Raw genomic sequence first — 18934 nt, forward strand, 5'->3', positions numbered from 1 at the left:
CTCCTTTAAATGCCCTGTCATTTCCACCCAAGGACCCAAGGTTCCCTGTTCTGTTATCTTTTGTGAAGGCAGAATAAGAGAAAGCCATTGAGGCAGGCCCAGCCTCAGTCCTGAACCCGCCCATCTGCCAGGTGCTGACCACCTGGCTTGGCCTGTATTGAGGGTCCTGCAGGTGTATTTCCCCATCTGGTTTTCTCCTGCCCTCTCCTCAGGTACCTGTCAGTGCCTCTATACAAGCTTTGGGCCAAAACTCAGCCCCCTTAGCATGATCTTCAAATACCTAGGAGCTCAACATTTGGGAGTACAGTATGTATACAATGTGGACTGACTAAATTTAGTTAATTAACATTACATGTAGCTCACACACACAAAAATACAATTTTATGTGTCAATTTAAAAAGAAAAAATTTTAAAAACCCAAGTGCTTCAGGTGTTGACTCCAGTGCTTGCTGATCTCACAGCCAGGTTCCTTGCCAGTCCAGGGCCTCTCCGTGCACCAAGACTCTTTACTGAGACCCACAGGCCTCATTTTCCAGCTGACCACTGAGAGAAGTTTTAAGGAGAGAAATGTTCAGGGGGTAGTTATACTGACCAAGTATTTTCTGTTCCTTTAGACACAAAGGGAAATGATGCTTTTCCACTCCAGCCCTTTAGGTTTGTGCTGGCTCACAGCCTGTAGGAACCAGGACCCTTGAGGTCAGTGACTGATGCGTTAGCAGTGGCCAGGGAGAAGCCTGTGCTCACTGTGGTGGGTCCTGCAAAGCCTGGAGGCTGGCTTGGTTCAACCATGTTTAAGTTGATTCCTACAGTGGCTGGCCATTTGGGGACATGAAACCAGTGGCTTATGTTCTTATACCTGGATTTATTTAAAACTTCTACCCAGCCCACTTTCCTAGTATTGAGGATTAGCATTCACGACGAGCCTGGGCGGCCCTCTGGAGAAATTAAAGCACCATAGGGAAAGAGAGAGCTCTTCCTGTTGCAGAGTGAAGGGGGCTCAGGCTCTGTGCAGCCTGTTTCTAATTAGTAACTATGCTGTTATTAGCTGATCAGCTGTAAATCACATATCAATAACTGTCTCATTTCTCATTTGAGGACAGATGGTATCAGATCTGATCATTGTATCTCAAAATGAAGGTGAAGACCTCCCCCGGGACTACTTGCGTTCGTCTTTTCAGTCCTGTCTGACCTAGGAGCTTTTCAGGCCTCTTTTAGGCTATTTGAAGTCACAAGTGTGATTTTAACCGAGGTTATCTATAAATGGCAATCCCAGCACTCAGCGTCGCTGAGTGCAGTTAACACACCTGGGCAGCTAGGTAGAGCCAATCTGAATATTAAACATTAGTAACTTCTACATTACTTTATGATTGCACCATGAACAGAGCCTTTGACTTCTCTCCCTGCACCTCCAGGATGCATCGCCAGGTGGGGAGCACTGAACTTGGTTCCCGTGGGATCCCGGGAGGGCCTATCGAATGCAGAACCCCCTTCCCTTCGTCTAATTTTGAATCCCAGGCCCTGGGAATCCGCACTTTGACTTTGAAAAAGCCGAGGCAGCCTCTCCTGCTTCTGCTGGCAAGAAGCAGGGACCTCACTGGCTGCAGGGGACACCACAGGCCTCCGCGTGCACTCCCTGGAGGGCGGGGGGCCGAGGGCCGGGGGCCAGGAGTTGGAAGGGGCGGGCGGTGCGGGGCTGACACAACAGTCCAGAATCCTCCTCTGGGACTCCCCTGGAGGCCAAGAAGGAGGCGCCAAGACCTCTGGACAGAGGCCTGGCAGCGCAGCAAGGCAGCACCGGGACCTTGGCGCTCTCCTCCAGAGTAGGCCCGCTCTGCCGGGCCGAAGCAGTCTGCGGATCGGAAGGAGCCACATGCCAGCTCCCGGGTCTGGGCAGCCGCCGTCCGTGTGGTGCAGAGCCCCTGCGTGTCTTCCTGTGCTTCTGCACCGCCTGGTAGGGGTGAGCGCAGGGGGCGGGTTTCCAAGAGCGAGAGCGAGATGAGAAGTGCTGGCAGACCCCTGTCGTACGGGACCTCGGGTGAGATTTCTCTAAGGTCCACCAGGTCTGCCCCAGTGAGCAGCGAGCTGCACAGAAGGTGCGTCCAGGGGACGCTGCCAACCTGAAGCAGGGTGGGCACAGGGCTGGCTGTCTGCAGGGCCTGACAGAGATCCTGGATGGCTGATCTTTTTGAGCCTGTGCAAATGAACTAGGTCTCAGTTCCTTGTTTGTAAAGTGAAATTAATGATATGCATCTCCCGGTCTAATTTCTGCATACAGAGAACGTGGCACTGGGCACTCACTAGATGGCAGGAATGACTGCATCAACGTGCAAATTTCAACAGAAACTAAAGTACATTGGCCAAGATCTGTCCCCTAGCCTATAGATTAGGATGCTGGCCTGCTCATTTTTTCATAAATTGTAAACAGCCATTTTGGATGCGCAATAAATTATCAAGTTATAATTTGGAGAGGGGTCTTACTCTTTGCTGACTACCCCTTTCTAGGCAAACTCTCAGTAAGATGTTCTTAGGAATACTTGGGTTGATTCCTAAGTGGAAAGTGATGACATAGTCTCTCAGTCACAGCTCTTTCAAGGTGGGGACTGATCTTAAGGTGGGAGGGGCTCAGGTGAAATCAACTGGGGATAGGAAAAAGGGAACACAAGGTAGATCAGAGGTTGGTGGAGGTGGGGAGATCTTTATTCTGCAAATCTGGGGAGCCAAGCAGTTAAACTTCCTGAGCTCTCTAGCAGTTAAAATCTGACCAATCAGAAGAATCTGCACATTAGAGCTGGGAGGGTGTTGACCAATGAAGCCTTTCTGTGAATCAGAATTGTTCTTGTGACCCCCTCACAGTAGAGAAAGTGAGAAGCTGGATTTGGGCAAATTTGAGAGAGATCATGGAAGATGTTTTGGGAATTGGCTGGACACCCTGAGTTCAGTAGCACCTGGGTGCAGTGGGTCCATGAATGCAGGGGCTACAGGGAAGTGCTTCTGGTTGGGTGGGTATGGAGGTCTGCCTTTGGGTATTGGAGCAAGTCTCTGTGCTTGTCTCCCCAACCATCATCCTGCTTGCCACCACACCTCCTGTTGGACATGCTGAGAATGCCCCTGTCTCTGGGACCCTGGTGACCCTCTGAGTCACCTCCAGCCTGCCCAGGCTGACTGGAAGTGTTTTAGCTTAGAATTTACCAGACTTTGTTCTTCTTTGTAGGCTTTAAAGATTGGTGCCCTTTTGGGAAAATGAGGCCTCTAAATCCTGGTGTGACAGGAGTAGGATTTGCTGTCCCGAATCAAGTCACTAAGCTCAGGTCCTGACTCCTCATTGGGGGAAACTACAGAGATGGAAACCTTAAAATCTGGGAGCAAACAGAGGGTCCTTCCCTCCTGGATGACATCCCAAGTGACTGAGAGGAGGGTGGTGCCAGTGAAGACCCCCAAGAGGAGGAGAATGGTGGCAGGGTCAGTGGCAGCAGGGTGAGCCAACCTCTGGTCAGGGTGCTCCTGGGGAAACTCAGGAGGGAAGAGTGCCTCTTAGTGGCCTCAGGCCTGTGGAGTGGGCAGATTGAGGTGGGTGGAATTTCCCTCCCAGTCTCTGGAGCTCTTAGGAAGGAAGCTGAGAAGTCCCCTCAGAGTCAGGTGCCCTCCTCTGGCCCTGTGTGGTTGAGGTCTCCAGTGCCAGAGCCTTGACTGTCAGCACATGTAGGGTGGGTTTGGGATACCAGCCAAGCTCTCCAAAATGCCAGTTGTCAAAATATTGGTGTCTACATTTACAACAGAAATTATAACCTCAAGTGGGCAAGTTCAATGGAGCCAGTCACTGGGCTTCCTGAATGGTGCCTGCTTATCCTATGGACAGAGCTTTGGGGACAGGCGGATCAACAGCAAGAAGTTGGAAACCGTAGGTGGGTTACTTGAATGATGGTAATGTGGGGGAGGAGGGTCTTCAGGGTGCCAGCATCATGCAGGAGGGGACATCTGCCACTCTTAGACAGGCCCAGGCCCTCAGCACCTCTGGATTCTCCTTCTCTGCCCAGCCCCACTTTGTTATTGTTGCAGGCTTTTTAAATGTGTTCATGCCTTCCAGTCTATTTCAGTCATTTTGGCCTAAAGACCCATATCTATGCATGTCCACTATGTGTGTTTCAAGGTGTGACTCTCAGGAGCCGGCCTTGTCCCCAGTCCCAGCTTCTTATTCAGAGTTGTTGGAGGGTAGGAGGCCCTGTGCTTGGCACTGGGTGACCAGGAGGAAGAAATCATGTTCCTGCCCCAAGGAAGGCACAGTTGTGCTCATCCCTGGTGGGAAGGCCAGGGATGCAACTATCTTGCTCTCATTTCCTTCTTCCTGTGAGCCTGGAGACCCTCTGTTCCCATTTGTGACTTCAAATCTTTGTTTCAGAACCCCTGCCATGAAGACTGTGTACTGCATGAATGAAGCAGAAATGATGAATGTAGCTCTGGGGATCCTGATTGAGGTAAAGTCAGCTGTGTCCCTTTCTGCTCTTATGATCAGAGACTTCATGGACAGAAACCAATCCAAGGTTTTTGGTCACTGTCAGGGATTCTGCTTCTGTTAGCTGGCTTCTTCCATATGTTCCTTCCCTTGTTTTTCCCTCAGCCATGCTGCCCCTGGCCTTCCCCATGTGGGGTGAGCCTTTGGGTCTATATACCTGGAACAGGTGTGTGTGAGAGACAGCATGCACCATGACTCTGTGTTGGTATGTGGCAGGGACACAAAATGTTCACCTGATTGTGTTCTCAGAAGGGTCTCAGTTGGTCAAGGTCCTTCTCAACTTCTATACCTCTCCTTAGCCGAATGCTGGGGAAGTCATTGGCTTCCTGAAGTAATAATCAGGCCACCATATAGTTGTATAGCACTTTACAGCTTATCATGTGCTGTTTTACACAGTGTATTACCTCATTAATCCTCACAATAACACTTGGGGTTTATTAATTGAGATACTTCTACCCCCAAGAAGCTGGAACTCAGGGTTTCCTTAGTTCTGTGATGCAGCCTGGGCCCCTCCCATTCTCTCACCTTACATTCCTATTGGTTTCTTCTTTCTGCTCAGCTGTTCCTCACACCCCTGCCTGCTGGTCTCCCAAGTTGGTTCTGATTGCTTAAGAACCTGAGGAGTTTGGGGAGGAGTCCGTGGGAGTGATGCCTGGTCTGGTAATACACAGTTGCTTCTGGATTTGTCCCACCTCACCAATGGACATTGAGCCTACCATTTCTTCTACTTCACAGTGCCGCACACAGGAAAAGCCTTGGGAACAGTCACCTCTGGTGGATGTTGATAAGCTGGAACTCTCCCCCATCTGCTTCATATCTCCTCACACAAGTTCTGGGAGCAGCAGTGAGAAAGAGGATGGTGGGAAATACAGGGCTGCCTGGGGCCTCAGCCCTTCCCAGGGGCTGGGGGCATCTAGCTCTACCTGCAGAAGCCCCAGGGAGGTGGAGGAGGATGTGTTGAAATATGTCAGGGAGATATTTTTCAGCTAAAGATAAACTCTTCACTGGACTTTCTTCAGAGAACTGCTGTGGGGGGCTGTGGCCTCCACCATTACCCCAGGGTGTGGGTGTGGCTACCTGTGCTCCCAGCTTTGCTCCTCCCTGGGCCTGGCATCCTAGATCAGAAGCTTCAGGTGCCCTGGGCCTTCCTGCGGGGGCTGCTGTTTCCAGAGGGACAGTGAAAACTCAAAACAAGTTCCCATTAGAGTTTCTCCTCGTCTGGCACAGAGGGTTGTAATCCCAATTGTCAGTTTTCAACATTCTAAAGAAAATGAGGCCACAGGATCCATCTTTTAAGAGCCAAAGAGACAATAATGTTCAAGGAAAAGCATGGCTGCTGAATAACTGGTTCAAAGGCTTTCATCAGCATGATCCCTCCCCTTCAGAGGGGTGAGGGCCAGCCTTGAAGACACACAAGCTGCCCACAGTTCCCACTCCACCGGGGAGTGTGAGGCTTTCCATGCAGAGGCTGGCAAGCCAAGCTGGCCTCCTTCAGCTGCTGCCTCTCTTCTGCCTGGCAGCTTCTACCTTGTTCCTGGGAAGGTTTAAAGCAAGAATGGATTGGGAGTCCAGAGACACTAAGGACAAAAGATCACAGCAGAGTACATGTTTGTGCCTCTGTATTCAGTGTGGCTTTGGAAAGGCATAGAATGAGTACATCATTGCCATACAGGTTTTCCAAAATACAGGAGCCAGAAATACAGAGTTCTCCAATGCATGGGTTGTGGTGCTTCTCTCCTTTCCAGTTCTGAGTGGAGATGAGAGGGGACGTAGCCTTTGTGTGTGGACCCATTTGGTCTAGTCTTCTCTGGCCCAAGGATCTGGTGCATTCTGCCCCACCCTCCAGGGTCACAATGATAGGAGTGCATACCCGCTGACTTCTGCTCTGTCCTTTGTGGAGGGACCTTCCAAACCCCTAATTTTCTTTGTACCACGTGTGTTCTGTCTTTATTGGATCCCTTGGGGGACATTCCTGGGCCATGGGGATGAAGTCCTGGTGAGAAGCTCATTGCAGCAAGCCACTCATCACTGAGGAAGGAATGAAGATCCTAACCAGAGCCTGAGGGACACTAGGTGCTCTTTCATAATGATCCTATTTGTTCCCATAAACCATCACTAGTTCAAGTTTGGCAGTCTTACAGATCAACCTGCAGATATGGCTCCATGACAGAAATCTAGACCTCCATATCCTCATGAAGCTAGAGGAAGAACTGCCCAGATGAGTTAAATAAAACAGGAATTCATGTGGCAATGATGCGTGTGATTTTATGACATCCTCAGAAGTCCTAATGTAGAGACAATCCTACACTAAGAAGCCACAGGTGGCCCTGTCTTTACTGCCTTGGTCTCCTTGACACTAGGGTCCCACCTGCTCTGCAGAGTTCCATCTCCTGGAGCTTGAGAGCAGCATTAGCTATGAAAGAAGGTGGCGGAGAAGACATGCCAGCCTCTGGTTCTCTGACTCTTCTCTGAGCATAGTGAGAACTAGTCCTCACGATCACTTAGGCCTTTAGGTAGGTCTAACAGCTCTCCAGCTGGCACTTGTCTTTCTTGGCCCTTGGAGAGAACACAGCCATGGCAATAAGTAAGAGAACAAATAAAGTCTGGGCCAGGCCAGAGCTAGGAAGCCAGTCCCCAGGAGAGAGAGGCTGACCCACCTCCACACATAGGAGAGGAAGAGGCCCAAGCCACCAGCTAGCAGCACAGAGGACACTGCCAAGAAGGTCACTGCCAGCTGCCACTCCCCCTCATCACCATTGTACTAGGTGAGGAGGAGAGTCAGCGGGACAAAGAGTGTGAGGACCAGGGCACCATACACACCAAGCCTGGCCAGGGCCAGGCCAACCTGAGACACCCCCCAGGCCTCCTGCTCAGAGAAGTGGAGACACTGGAGGGAGCCTATGTCCTCATTCCACAGGTAGAAGTTGTAGAAGCCAATTCTCAGGTTGGGCAGGTCAGCAAGTTTGTCAGCCTTCCAGAGGAGAGCATAGAACAGCAGGGAGATGACCACAGCCACCATGATCATGATGCCCATGAAGAGCAGATGGTCGCCCTGCAGGGGCCTGGGGATGGCCAATGCTCCCCCACATTGCAGGGGACCTGAAGGGAAGTCACACCAGTGAGTGTCCAGGTCTCCCTCTGCTCACACCCTGCAACTTCACAGGCTCGCAATCTCCCTTTGGCAAACTTGTCCTAACCCACCCTACCAGGACAGGAAGTTCCAGGGTACTTACAGCCAGGACCCACTCATGACTGATCGTCTGCCCCTGGGGTTTGAGGTCAGGAGGAAAAGTCTCTTCCAGGCCACTGTGAAGACCTGAAATGTCCCCACTGAAATGCCCTTGGGATAAAGGATTTTCTACAGCCTAAATGCCAGAAGCCATTGGAAGCACTCCTGAGGGAACTTCTCATCCTTACAGTGGGTGGGTTTGATGGTGGAGTACAAGGGTAACTGTCAGCAGGGTCCTGAAGGTGGAGGAAGGTATGGAAGAACTGTGGAGCCATGGCTCTCACTGTAGCTATAGTGACAATCACCTGGGGAGCCATAAAAACCACACATCAATTGAATCTGCACTTCTGCACTTGGCATGGGCATTAATGTGTTTTCAAACTTCTGAAACACTGAGATGTGAACCTAGACCAAGGACCACTGCCAGCTCTTCTCTCTAATGTCACTTGCCCTGTTTTGAGAACTCAGTACTGGGACACATATGATGTCACCTGCTGATGAAATTCCATGCTAGCACTCATTACTTTGAAAACATCTACAATTTTTTTTCTGAAAACAACAGTAATATATACTAGTTTTAGGACATTTAGAAAATGTTTTAAAAGAAAAAATAAAGCCCTTTTATCCCATCACACACATAGAACCAACCACTGTTAATAATTCAGTAATATTTTCCTATATGTTGATGTATTTTAAAATAACCAGTGTGTTGAACATAACACTTTTTTCACTGAAAAGTCCGTGTTATGAAGTTAACAATTACACTAGCAATTGACAAGTCATCTCCATTTTTCACCATTGTGATAGGGAAGACACTTGTAGGAATCTTGTTTGGAATCTGATTTTTCCTTCGGTTAGATATCTAGAAGGGCCATCACAGTCAAGGTAAGCACATCATAGTGATCCTGCAGCATCTTGCCAAATTGACCTATTCAGACTTGCTATTTGCAGTCCTTCTAGGTGTATTTTAAAGTGCCCAGGGGCTGGGGTTGTGGCTCAGTGGTAAGAGTGCTTACCTAGCATGCATGAGGCACTGGGTTCATTTCTCAGCACCACATATGAGTAAGTTAAATAATGAAATAAAGGTTCATCAATAAATAAAAATTATTTTCAAAAAATAAAATAAAAGTGCCCATTTCATTATACTCATTATTAGAAAAAAATTTTCTTTCTACTATTTTACTCAGAAGAGTGTATTCAAATTGGCCTCTAAAACAGTAACCTGCACCCCAGGGCTTCATCTATGCCCATTTTCCACATAAGTAAACCGGTTTTTTACATCAAGAGTGGTGAGGGATGCAGAGCTGCAAACTGTGTGATGCATGAACTGGAGCCCGGATACCAACTGGTGCCCTGATACCAAGGGGTGCCCTGTGAGGCTTGCCCAGGAGTGCCAGGTGGGGTTCAGCAGTAAAGTGTGTGGTAGCCACTGGTGACCTGGGGAGGAACCCAGAGACCCTAGGGATCAGCTCCTCAGGGGGCCTGTGGGGAGCAGCCCCCCTTTCCCACAGCTGCTGATTTTATATGACACATTTGTTCTGCAAAATCAGAAAGGGACCAAGTGGAACAAGGCTCACAGCAAGGGCAGCTGCATTCAAAGGACCTAGAAATAAGAATAGGGATTCATCAGAATCTTGTACAGAGAGAGACGTGGTGGTGAGCAAGCCCTTGTCAGGACAGCGAGCACCTGAATCTGTGCTGCCTTCTCAGGTACTGGGCAGTCCTGAACATCCTGCTGTGCTCCCAAATTGGTATGGAATCTCAATTGTCTGTTTTATTCAGTTTCCAATGTTCTAGAGGAAATGAAGCCATGTATTCCAACTTTTAAGAACCAAAGAGACAATAATGTTCAAGGAAAAGCATGGCTGCTGAGTAACTGTGGTTCCTAGGCTTTCGTCAGCATGATCCCTCCCCATCAGTAGCCCTCACCCCTCCAGCCAGCCTAAAAGACATAACAGCTCCAGCCTGTGCCTTCCTTCCCTCCAGACCATCCCCAAGGTATTTTGCATGGTTTTGCATACTTAACAAATTTAATAACAGCCTACACTTACATTTCTAATGGGTTTTGGTATTTGAGGAAGTGGGATGGATTTTTAGGGTGGAGACCTGATCTACACTGCTGTGCTACAGAAAATAAGACCAGGGGAACAAAGCAGGATAGGAGAGGGGGTACTGTTTAAATGTCCCCTCCCATTTCTCCTATTTGAATCATGGTTCAATTGAAACACCATTATCATCAAACATTTTTGACTTGAAGACAGAGCACAACTTAACAAAACTTTCATGGCTCTTCAGAAAAGAGTGTTTGTCAGCCACCTCACACTGCAGCTCCTGCCACAGGCAGGGAGCCTGTTTTTAACTTCTTCATTTTTTTCCCCCAGTGAACTTTTAGAGGTTTCAGATGGAGAATGAAGCAAAATAAAACTGGAGCCAAGAAATGCAGGCCCAGACACGTGGAGGAGGTGGCTTGCTTCTCCTCCTCACCTCTGGATGTGTGCAGTCAGGTCCTGCTCCCTTGGCCAGGGCTGGAGGCTCTCTGCCATCTACTTCCACTTAGAATTTGAAATTGCAGTCTTCCACTGAGCTGCAGCTCCTCTCTCTCCTCCATTGTTGCTTTGTGTGGCTCAGCATCTGCTCAGGCTGTGTCCACCCTCAGCCACTCCCCAACTCCCAAAGTCCCACCTGACTGCCTCTCTAAAATCTTCTGTGCTTCCTGAGCATTCCTGGATGGACTTCATCATGGACACAAGAGGTACGTGTTTTTTTTGGAATGAATGAATAAATGAAAATGCACTTGGTGTCCTTGTATTTCACTGACAAGCGTTATGTCCACATTGTAACCAGAGAGTGGAGTTTCTCGAGTGAGATGCCATCTTCTTGTCCCACATATTCCCAGCACAGTACCGGGATGGTCCATTTGTGCTTCCTACTGGAAATACGCAGACTTTAGGAACTGGATCCGGACAGGTTAGAGGCTGGTCTTTTCCTAAACATTTCACATGAGAGTGTCAAGATACGCGGTTGGAAACCCGTGACACTCACTGTTTGCCCTGCTCCCAAAGTCTGTCCTTTTTTTTTTTTTTTTTTCATTTTTTTAGCAATCCTGGTGATCATGTTCTCATGACAATGAGCTTTTTAATTCCTTTTAATGACCAGCCAGTGCTTCCTTCAAAGGGCAAAAGGGTAGACTGCTGAGTCATTGTAGCCATTTTTAGATGAGCTTTTTCCTGTTTATAAGTAGTACATGACAGCGGCCAAAAACTAGAAAATATTTGAAAGTGTAGAAAAAAGACTAAAACCCATCTGTAACTCCTGGTCATAGAAATAGCCACTCTTGGCACTCTGTAAGGTTGTTTTATAAGTTAGGATCACATAAATATACGTTTGCATTCCACTTTGTGAACATCATTGTAAAATAAATGTTTCCCTATGTTCTAGAAATGTTTCCTAAATGACACTTTTAAGGGCTTCATATAGCCATATCAGAGCATAAAGTGTTTATAAACTGTATTTTATAACATTATTTTATAATAATATAATGATACTATGACTATGTGAATCAATTTATCCTCCCAGCAGCAGTGTAAGAGGATGCTTATCTGTTTTTTTTAATTTTTCTCCCAGCTTTTCTTTTTTTTTTTTTTTTTCTTTTCTTTTCCAGGGTAATGGTGTCACTATTCTGTACCAGGCTGGCCTTGAACTCTTGGGCTCAAATAGTCATCCTACCTCAGCCTCCCAAGAGCTAGAACTACAGGCATGTGCCATTGTCCTCAAGAGTGCTTGTTCCCTAGAATTGCATATTCTTGAGTAATTTAGAGTTAGATAGTGACAGATGACTCGTTATTTTCTTTCAGAGTTAGTAAAGTTCAATATTTTCAAGTAATGACCACCTATATTTCTTCTTTTATGAAGGGCTATTCTTTTGCTGAATCTACACCAAGTCAATTTTGACAAATCTAAGCAGTCAAATTAGTATCAATGAATCAAACCACTCAAGTTAATATTGAGGAATCTATCAAGTTGGGTTGATAAGATCAAATCTACTTAGATGAATCAATATTGATGAATCTACACCAAAGGGTATATATCAATAAATCTACCCCAACTGGTAGATATCAATGAATCTCACCTATGGATCCATATAAATGAATCTACTCTTAAGTGTGAATATCAATGAATCTATGCTGATGGGTTGATATTGGTGAATGCTTCACATCAAATCAAAATGGACAAATCTACCCCTTAGAGTTGATATTGACAAACCTACCCCTTTGAATCAATATTGACCAATCTACCCTGAAGAGACAATATGGATGAATCTACCTAATAAGTTGATATGAATGAATATACCTGATGGGTGGATATCAATGAATCTTCCCTGCTGGGTGGATACTGATGAATCTGCCTCTATAGGTTGATATCTATGAATCTACCCTGATGTACTGATATGGGCAAATCTACCCCAACTGGTCACTGTTGATGAATCTACATTGACCACTCAATATTAATGAATCCACAAGTTGATATTAACACATCTACTCCAATGAGTTGATAATGATGAATCGATACCAAAGAGTTGATAAAAATAAATATACACTGACTACTGATATTGATAAATCTACACCAAGGGACAATATCAACAAAAGTACACCAACCAGGCAATATCAATAAATCTACCCCAACTGGTCAATATTGGTGAATCTATACTGACCAATCAATATGGATGAATCTCTACCAATGATTTGATATCAACAAATCCAAATTGATGAATCAATATTGACAAATTGATATCAACAAGTCTACAGTGAAGTAATAAAATTGACAAATTTGCATTGATGGATCTACACAGATGTTTTGACGTGATGAATCTACATAGTTGAGTCAATATCAATGAATCTACAATGATGTCACAAACTGATGAATCTACACAATTTGATATACATAAAACTACACTGGGTCAATACCAACAAATCTTCCCTGTTTATTCAAATTTGATGAATGTACAGTGATGAGTAAAAACTGATAATCTACACTAAAGCATCTACACCAATAGTCAATATCAAAAAATGTACACCAATGAACCAAAGCAACAAATATACCTCATTGAGGTGATATCAGTGATAATACCCTGATGAGTAAATATTGAAATACCTACTCTAACAAGTTAATATTCATGAATCTATTCCAAAGTCAATATCGACATATCTATGCCAATGATGCAATATTGACGAATCTACCTCATCAAGTTGATATCAAATAATCTACCCTGACCATTTGTTATTGAGGAATCAGCTTCTACCAGTTATTTCTCACAAGTGGCTCCTATATCTTGCAGAATGTTTAGGGTGATAGAAACATGTTTTGCTCTAATAAGGACTCTTGTTGGATCTGTAGTGTAGTTTCAGGATTGAGGGTGATCATGAGGAAGATGAAGCCCTGACAAAAATTTTGGAACTTTTCTTTCCTCACCTAAGTTGAGGAAAGAAGCTAGAGATTGAAATAATACCCATCAGGCCTAAATGATTAAGTCTTCACAAATGTCTGTACAAGATGTGGTCACAGAGTTTTTGAATTGCTGTACACAAGCAAGCTTAAGGAGAATGTTGCACCCCAACTCCATGTGGGCAGAGTCTGTTGCACTGGGGACCCTGCAGGGCCTCATCCTCTGAAACTTGTCATTTGACCATAATTTTGTCTATAGAATGTCATCAAAGGTGGGCCATACAGCATCTTGTCTCTTCAGTTGGTTTTATTGCACTTAACAGCACAATAGGTAGGATGCATCTGTGTTTATTTGTAACTTTGTGGTTTATTTCTTTCTATTATGGATGGGTTGTGCATTCAGCTACAGAAAGGTGTTTGGATATTTTATCTAATCAGCATCATAGATCTGATGTGCATAATTGCATGGTAGTTTTGGTTAGGCATGCTTTTTCAGAGCATGTTTCTAAATGCAGATTAATTATGGGCATAGAGTTGGGTCAGAGATTAAATTTGTTTTGCCTTGGAAGGCACTGACACACCATCTTCCAAAGTGACTGCATCATGTGTCTTTCCAACAATGCCTGAAAATGCTGGTGTTCCATATCCTACTTTTTCAGTGTAATGATTTCTTAGAGTTTACCAGTGGTAATTGCAGTGCCAAGCTACTATTGTTTTAATTTATTATTTTCTAACATGATAAGAGAGTGAGCATCAATGAGTATAACTATTTTCTGATTTTATACTTTCTTGTTCAGGTGTCTGCTCAGATATCTACTTTTGTGCATTGGAGATTGAACCCAGGGATGAGTAGTCACTGAGTCACATCCCTAGTTCCTTTTTTGTTCTTGTTTTGGTATTTTTATTTGAGACAGTGTCTCCTTAAGGCTGGTCTCAAATTTGCAATCCTTCTGCCTCAGACTTTTGGGCAATTGGTATCACAGGTATGCAACACTTCAGTTGGAAAAAAATGTTAAATTTTTAAGTCCATGTTATTGGTATATTTCTTCTGTCCATTGGCTTTAGGTAGCATGTGTTAAAACTAACGACCAAGGGACAGAAATGTCACTCTGTCTTAGAGAAATGATCCATTATGTGTGAGGCCATGTGTTTGATCCCCAGTACAAGAACACACACACACACATACACACACACACACACACACACACACACACACACACACACATACACACCAAACATTAAGTCTAAGATCACATAGATTTTTATGTTTTCCTTCTGGAATATATTTAGTTTTCTTAAATTTTAGTTTTGGACTATAATGGGCTATTTTTGGTATGAGTTTTCTTTTGTGCCTACATTCATTTCACTCCATATAATTTGCAAACACTTGGTGCACATATTGCATTTTAAAAATATCATGAAAATGAATTTCATTTGAACATAAATGCTACTTGTGCAGCATTCCATTACCAGAAAAGCATGTTGTGTAATTAGCAAAGTTAAAATAGTAGGCTTACAACTGTGGGTGAGGATGTTATATCAAGAGGTTTTTACTCCTCTCACTATTGAAAAGCAAAGAAAACTCACATGACAAGTCTTTCAAATATTCACAGTGTTGTATATGATGTGTCTCTATACATGTATGATGCTATAGATGATTCACTTTGAATTTCTGAGAGCCACATTGTTCTGCTATCTGCAGAAGCATCCACCTCTCTCCTGAAGATACTGTGTACCTCAGAGGGGATCTGGTTTCCATGCTTCATGAAGTACTTCAGAGAGGAAATAAAGTTCAACTAGTACCCCATGTGAGTATGTGGTCAGTACCTGTGGCCCAAGCACATGGCCAGAATGGGGCTCTGTTACCAGTGCCACAGCATAGACTGGACCCTCATGACTTCAGCTCTGAGTCATCCTTAGAGTCCTCAGCTGGAATGGGGCCACAGCTTGCTCTGTGGAGGGCCCATGAAGAAGAAGATACATCTGCAGGTGTTAGAGAATTTCCTCCCTTTCAGGACTGCTCCTAGTGAACCTCACCTGGGAGAAATCAGAGAGGTAAGAAACAGAGCACTGCCTGGAAACAAGAGTGCACATTCCCAGAAGACTCCATAAGAAACAAAAGGACCCAAACATTCCCAATAACTGAAATAGTACAGGAGTTATCCATTCAAACCATTAAAACATAATGGTCTATATCCTGCTTCTCTGGGAGAATCCCATCAGAAATAAAGCAATTAATTGAATGGACCATTCCTAGTAATACACAGGGTTCCATGCCACTTGGGGTTTGGCCCTTCAAATATGAACTGCAGTCTTGCTCCTGAGACCAACCAAGTAGCTCCAAAGTCCCAGCATTTTTGTCAGAATTACCATATCCTGAGTGCACAGGTACAGATGCAAGAACCCGAGAAGTGACAGATGTAGCCCATACTGACTCACTGCACCTTGGTAACCTGAGGCCAGAAGGTAATGTCTGTGGGCATTGTTCCTATGGGTTCTCAATTTTGGGCTTTCATTGACTGTTCTGGGTTCCATATTGTGTCTTTAAGCATTGCTTTTGCTTAATTATGATTGCAACATGGAAACTGTTGTCATGAATACATCATTAAATAATGTATTATTTTTTCTAGGTGGGTCTAACTCCGAGGAAATCATTGTTTTAAAAAATTTTTTCTTGTGTTTTTCTATTGAGAATTTGGCACATTACACCTTTGTCTTGGATGCTATAGTCATACAGGGAATAGTAAAACCCTCAGAGCTTGGTGCCTCAGTACTTAGAATTGGTGACACTGTCCTTTAAAGTGTAAAAGCCTGCACTGGGCTGATTTGGTACAGATCCATATTGAGGATATTGGTAGAATTATGTATTGGAGTTAGGGGACAAGCATTCAGGTAGGCTTTACTGATATCCTTGTTCATGGGACTTATTTGTTAAGACAGTGTTGAGTTTGAGGATGCTGTAGGACATTTGGGTGTAAGTATCCAGGTGGAGCTGGAAAGGAGAGTTTGGGGCTGAAGAGAAGTTAGAGTCATGAACATGTGAGGGACAGTTAAAATCATGGAAGTGGATACAGTCACTCAAAGGGTGTGCAGCCCAGGGAACTATGGGGTGGGTGGTCAGGGAAGTTGTAGGATGAGTTGTTGAAAGACTGGTAGTTTGAAATTCTATGGTTCTCTGTGTATGATAGATGAGCTTAGGATAAAACAAGTAAAGTGATCCTCACAAGGGGTAGTTATGGAGTATCCAAAACCAGATCAAGGGGGCATATAGAACTGAGCCGAAGGATTCTGTCATTTTTTTCTTTCCCTGAAACTGTGACTTTTGAATGAATATGCTGTTTTAAGGTAATGATTTGGTGGCAGTGCACAGAACTGATGGGAAAGGGGAACTTGAGGAAGGTGGACTGGGTTAGGTAGGTGTGTAGGATACCTTCTCTATAATGATAGGGGTTGAGTACAGAAGGAATTGAAATGAGGGGAGCATAAATTCCAGGAAGATTCAGAAGCCATGGCATTATGCATCATGGCAACCAAGACATGGGGTGGTGGACCAAGCCATGAGCACAGTGATCACACCTTGTTTTAACCTTGTTTGTAGCACCTGAAACATACTTGTACCCTCAGTGTTCGTGGAGGGGATAAATGATACAGTTGACAAAAAATAAAGTTTAAGAAACAGTGGATGTAGAAAGATGATGATGAGTTCAAGTTTGAATATGGGCATTGGAAGTGGAGAAGCCAGTGAAGGGTGAGAGGACAGTATGGGACACACTCAGATTTGTGCATGGATTCAGTCCATCAAGTATTGAGTTCTGAGTACTATAGGAGAAAAGATGACAGAAAGAGGTAGCAGAAAGTTAAGCAAATTACCATAAGATGAGGTGGAACATGCTCAAAGTTAAGGGAAAAAAAGGGTTTACGCAGTGTTCTAAAGACACAACAAGGAGAGAAAGTCCATCTGGTTGAAGAAGATGAGGAATATCTCCTTTAAGGAGGTGGCATTTAGATGGGCAAAGGGAGGTAGGAGTAGAGAAGAGGGCATCACAGGACTTGATCCTGGCAAAGGGTCATGTGCAAAGGCCCAGATGGGCACATTTGGATAAGGCCAACACACCTTGTTTGGCCAATGTGTGGGTTTTTTAGTTGACTAAGTATTAAGTAGAAAATTAACTGGAGATGAAAAGTGAGTTCCTGGTAGGAGTGTCCTTCCCTTTGCAAATAAATGCTCAGGTGCTTTCTTCCCCAACAGCCTGCAGGATCATGAGCCCCCTATGTCCACTTGTTTAAACAAGCATTATGGGTAGAAGAAGAGAAAGTGAAAGCATGGGTTTTGCTTGTGACTCCTTTCTTTAGCACTTTCCCTCAGTCAGCCTTGCCTGCCTGGCTCCCCAAGCCCATGGGGAGAGGTTATAAAAGCTCACACTCTTCCAGAAACTACTCAGTGCAGGATTTATAGGAACTTTCCTTTAAAAAGTAATCAAATAACTCTTTTAAGGCTACAGGGTCCCTAGGGAGAACAGAGATGTGTGGGAGGAGTGGGAGATGTCACTTCACAATGTTTATTTGCATACATTGTAGAAGGCATTTCAAACATATTGAAGAAGACAGTGGATTCTGAGGTATTTATCCCTTGGACAGCAATGTGCAGCTTCAGACAGTAGTAGGTACCAATTTTAGATAATGGAAATCTGAATCCTAACCCTTTAATTATTAACTCAAGGATTAGAGAGTAATAGATGAGTATTTCTGATCTTGTTTGACAGAAAGTTAGCTCTTTTGTGCTTTTGACAACTGTCTTTTATTTTGATACTGAAAATTGAACCCAGGGCACTTTATCACTGAGAGCTACATCCCTTGTTCATTATTATTATTATTGTTATTATTATTGTTATTTTTATTATTATTAGTTGTAGTAGTAGTAATAGTGGTAGTATTGAGACAGGGTCTCACTAAATTGCTCACGGCACTGCTAAATTTCAGAGGTTAGCCTCAATCTTGTTACCCTTCTGCCTCAGTCTCCCAGGTCACTGAGATTACAGGCATGTGCACCACCCTGCCAGACTGAGGACTATTTTCTTAGACATTGAGAAGCTTTCATTGATGGATGAACCAGGGGACCCTAAATACCCTGGTAATTAAATGTTAATGTAACATACTGTGTTTGAAACCTGGCTCTGAAGTTACATGCAAATACTACTTCTTGGGTCATGTGAACCAGTGGATTTGAGCCTGAAAGGATAGATAATTCAGTTTTTGTCCATCTGTTTCAGAGCATTAAGTACTTCTCAATATACAATTGCAGACTCTCATCCATAAATAGATGAATTACAGTCAGCAAAGTCCACTTTTAATTACTGATTTATTTATTCATTCAAACACATTTAAAAAGCACTAGGGGTGAGTGTAGTTGCTATGACTTGTGCTGGACACTTCTACAGGGTTTAGATGGATAATCCAATTTAATCTTCCCAGCAAACTTCCCAGTAATGTAGGTATGGTTTATTCACCCCATTTTACAGATGTTGAAATTGAGGCTCAGAGAGGTTAGATAGTTTGCCTAAGGTTTCCTAGCTGGTAAGTTTGGTTCTGAGCCTGGCACAACTCATGGTGAACAGTTAATTCTCAACAGTTAGGCCAGTGGTCCTGGCATACTTGCAAAACTGCCTTGCCTGAAACAAATGAGGAGCTTATTCAAAACATGTATTTACCCTAGTAACCTCATAGGTCATTGATTATGTAGGAAATGCCAGAGT

The 18934-nt window shown here is 44.4% G+C and overlaps 1 protein-coding gene, 1 long non-coding RNA gene and 1 pseudogene across 4 annotated transcripts in view; 1 reads left to right on the top strand and 2 right to left on the bottom strand.

Moving 5' to 3' along the window:
- Positions 1-18934, bottom strand: part of LOC306643031 — a 934727-nt gene that overhangs the window by 567528 nt on the left and 348265 nt on the right. The window lies entirely within an intron of this gene.
- LOC306643248 (cell cycle regulator of non-homologous end joining-like) lies at positions 2125-6178 on the top strand. 2 transcript variants are annotated; one of them, XM_079109268.1, is made up of 4 exons: positions 2125-2348; positions 3212-3474; positions 4397-4472; positions 5246-6178. In XM_079109268.1, the coding sequence occupies exons 2-4, from the start codon at positions 3341-3343 to the stop codon at positions 5498-5500; spliced, it is 465 nt and encodes a 154-aa protein (XP_078965394.1). In that variant the 5' UTR covers positions 2125-2348; positions 3212-3340; the 3' UTR covers positions 5501-6178. The 2 variants fall into 2 exon arrangements, with proteins under 2 accessions (XP_078965394.1, XP_078965395.1); XM_079109269.1 differs by lacking the exon at positions 2125-2348 and adding an exon at positions 2895-2954.
- On the bottom strand, positions 6207-7652 carry LOC306643249 (transmembrane protein 140-like; annotated as a pseudogene). The gene has a single exon. The product of its transcript is annotated as a transmembrane protein 140-like (transcript).

Source organism: Sciurus vulgaris (assembly GCF_902686455.1).
Source record: "Sciurus vulgaris genome assembly, chromosome: 13".
Lineage (NCBI taxonomy): Eukaryota > Metazoa > Chordata > Mammalia > Rodentia > Sciuridae > Sciurus > Sciurus vulgaris.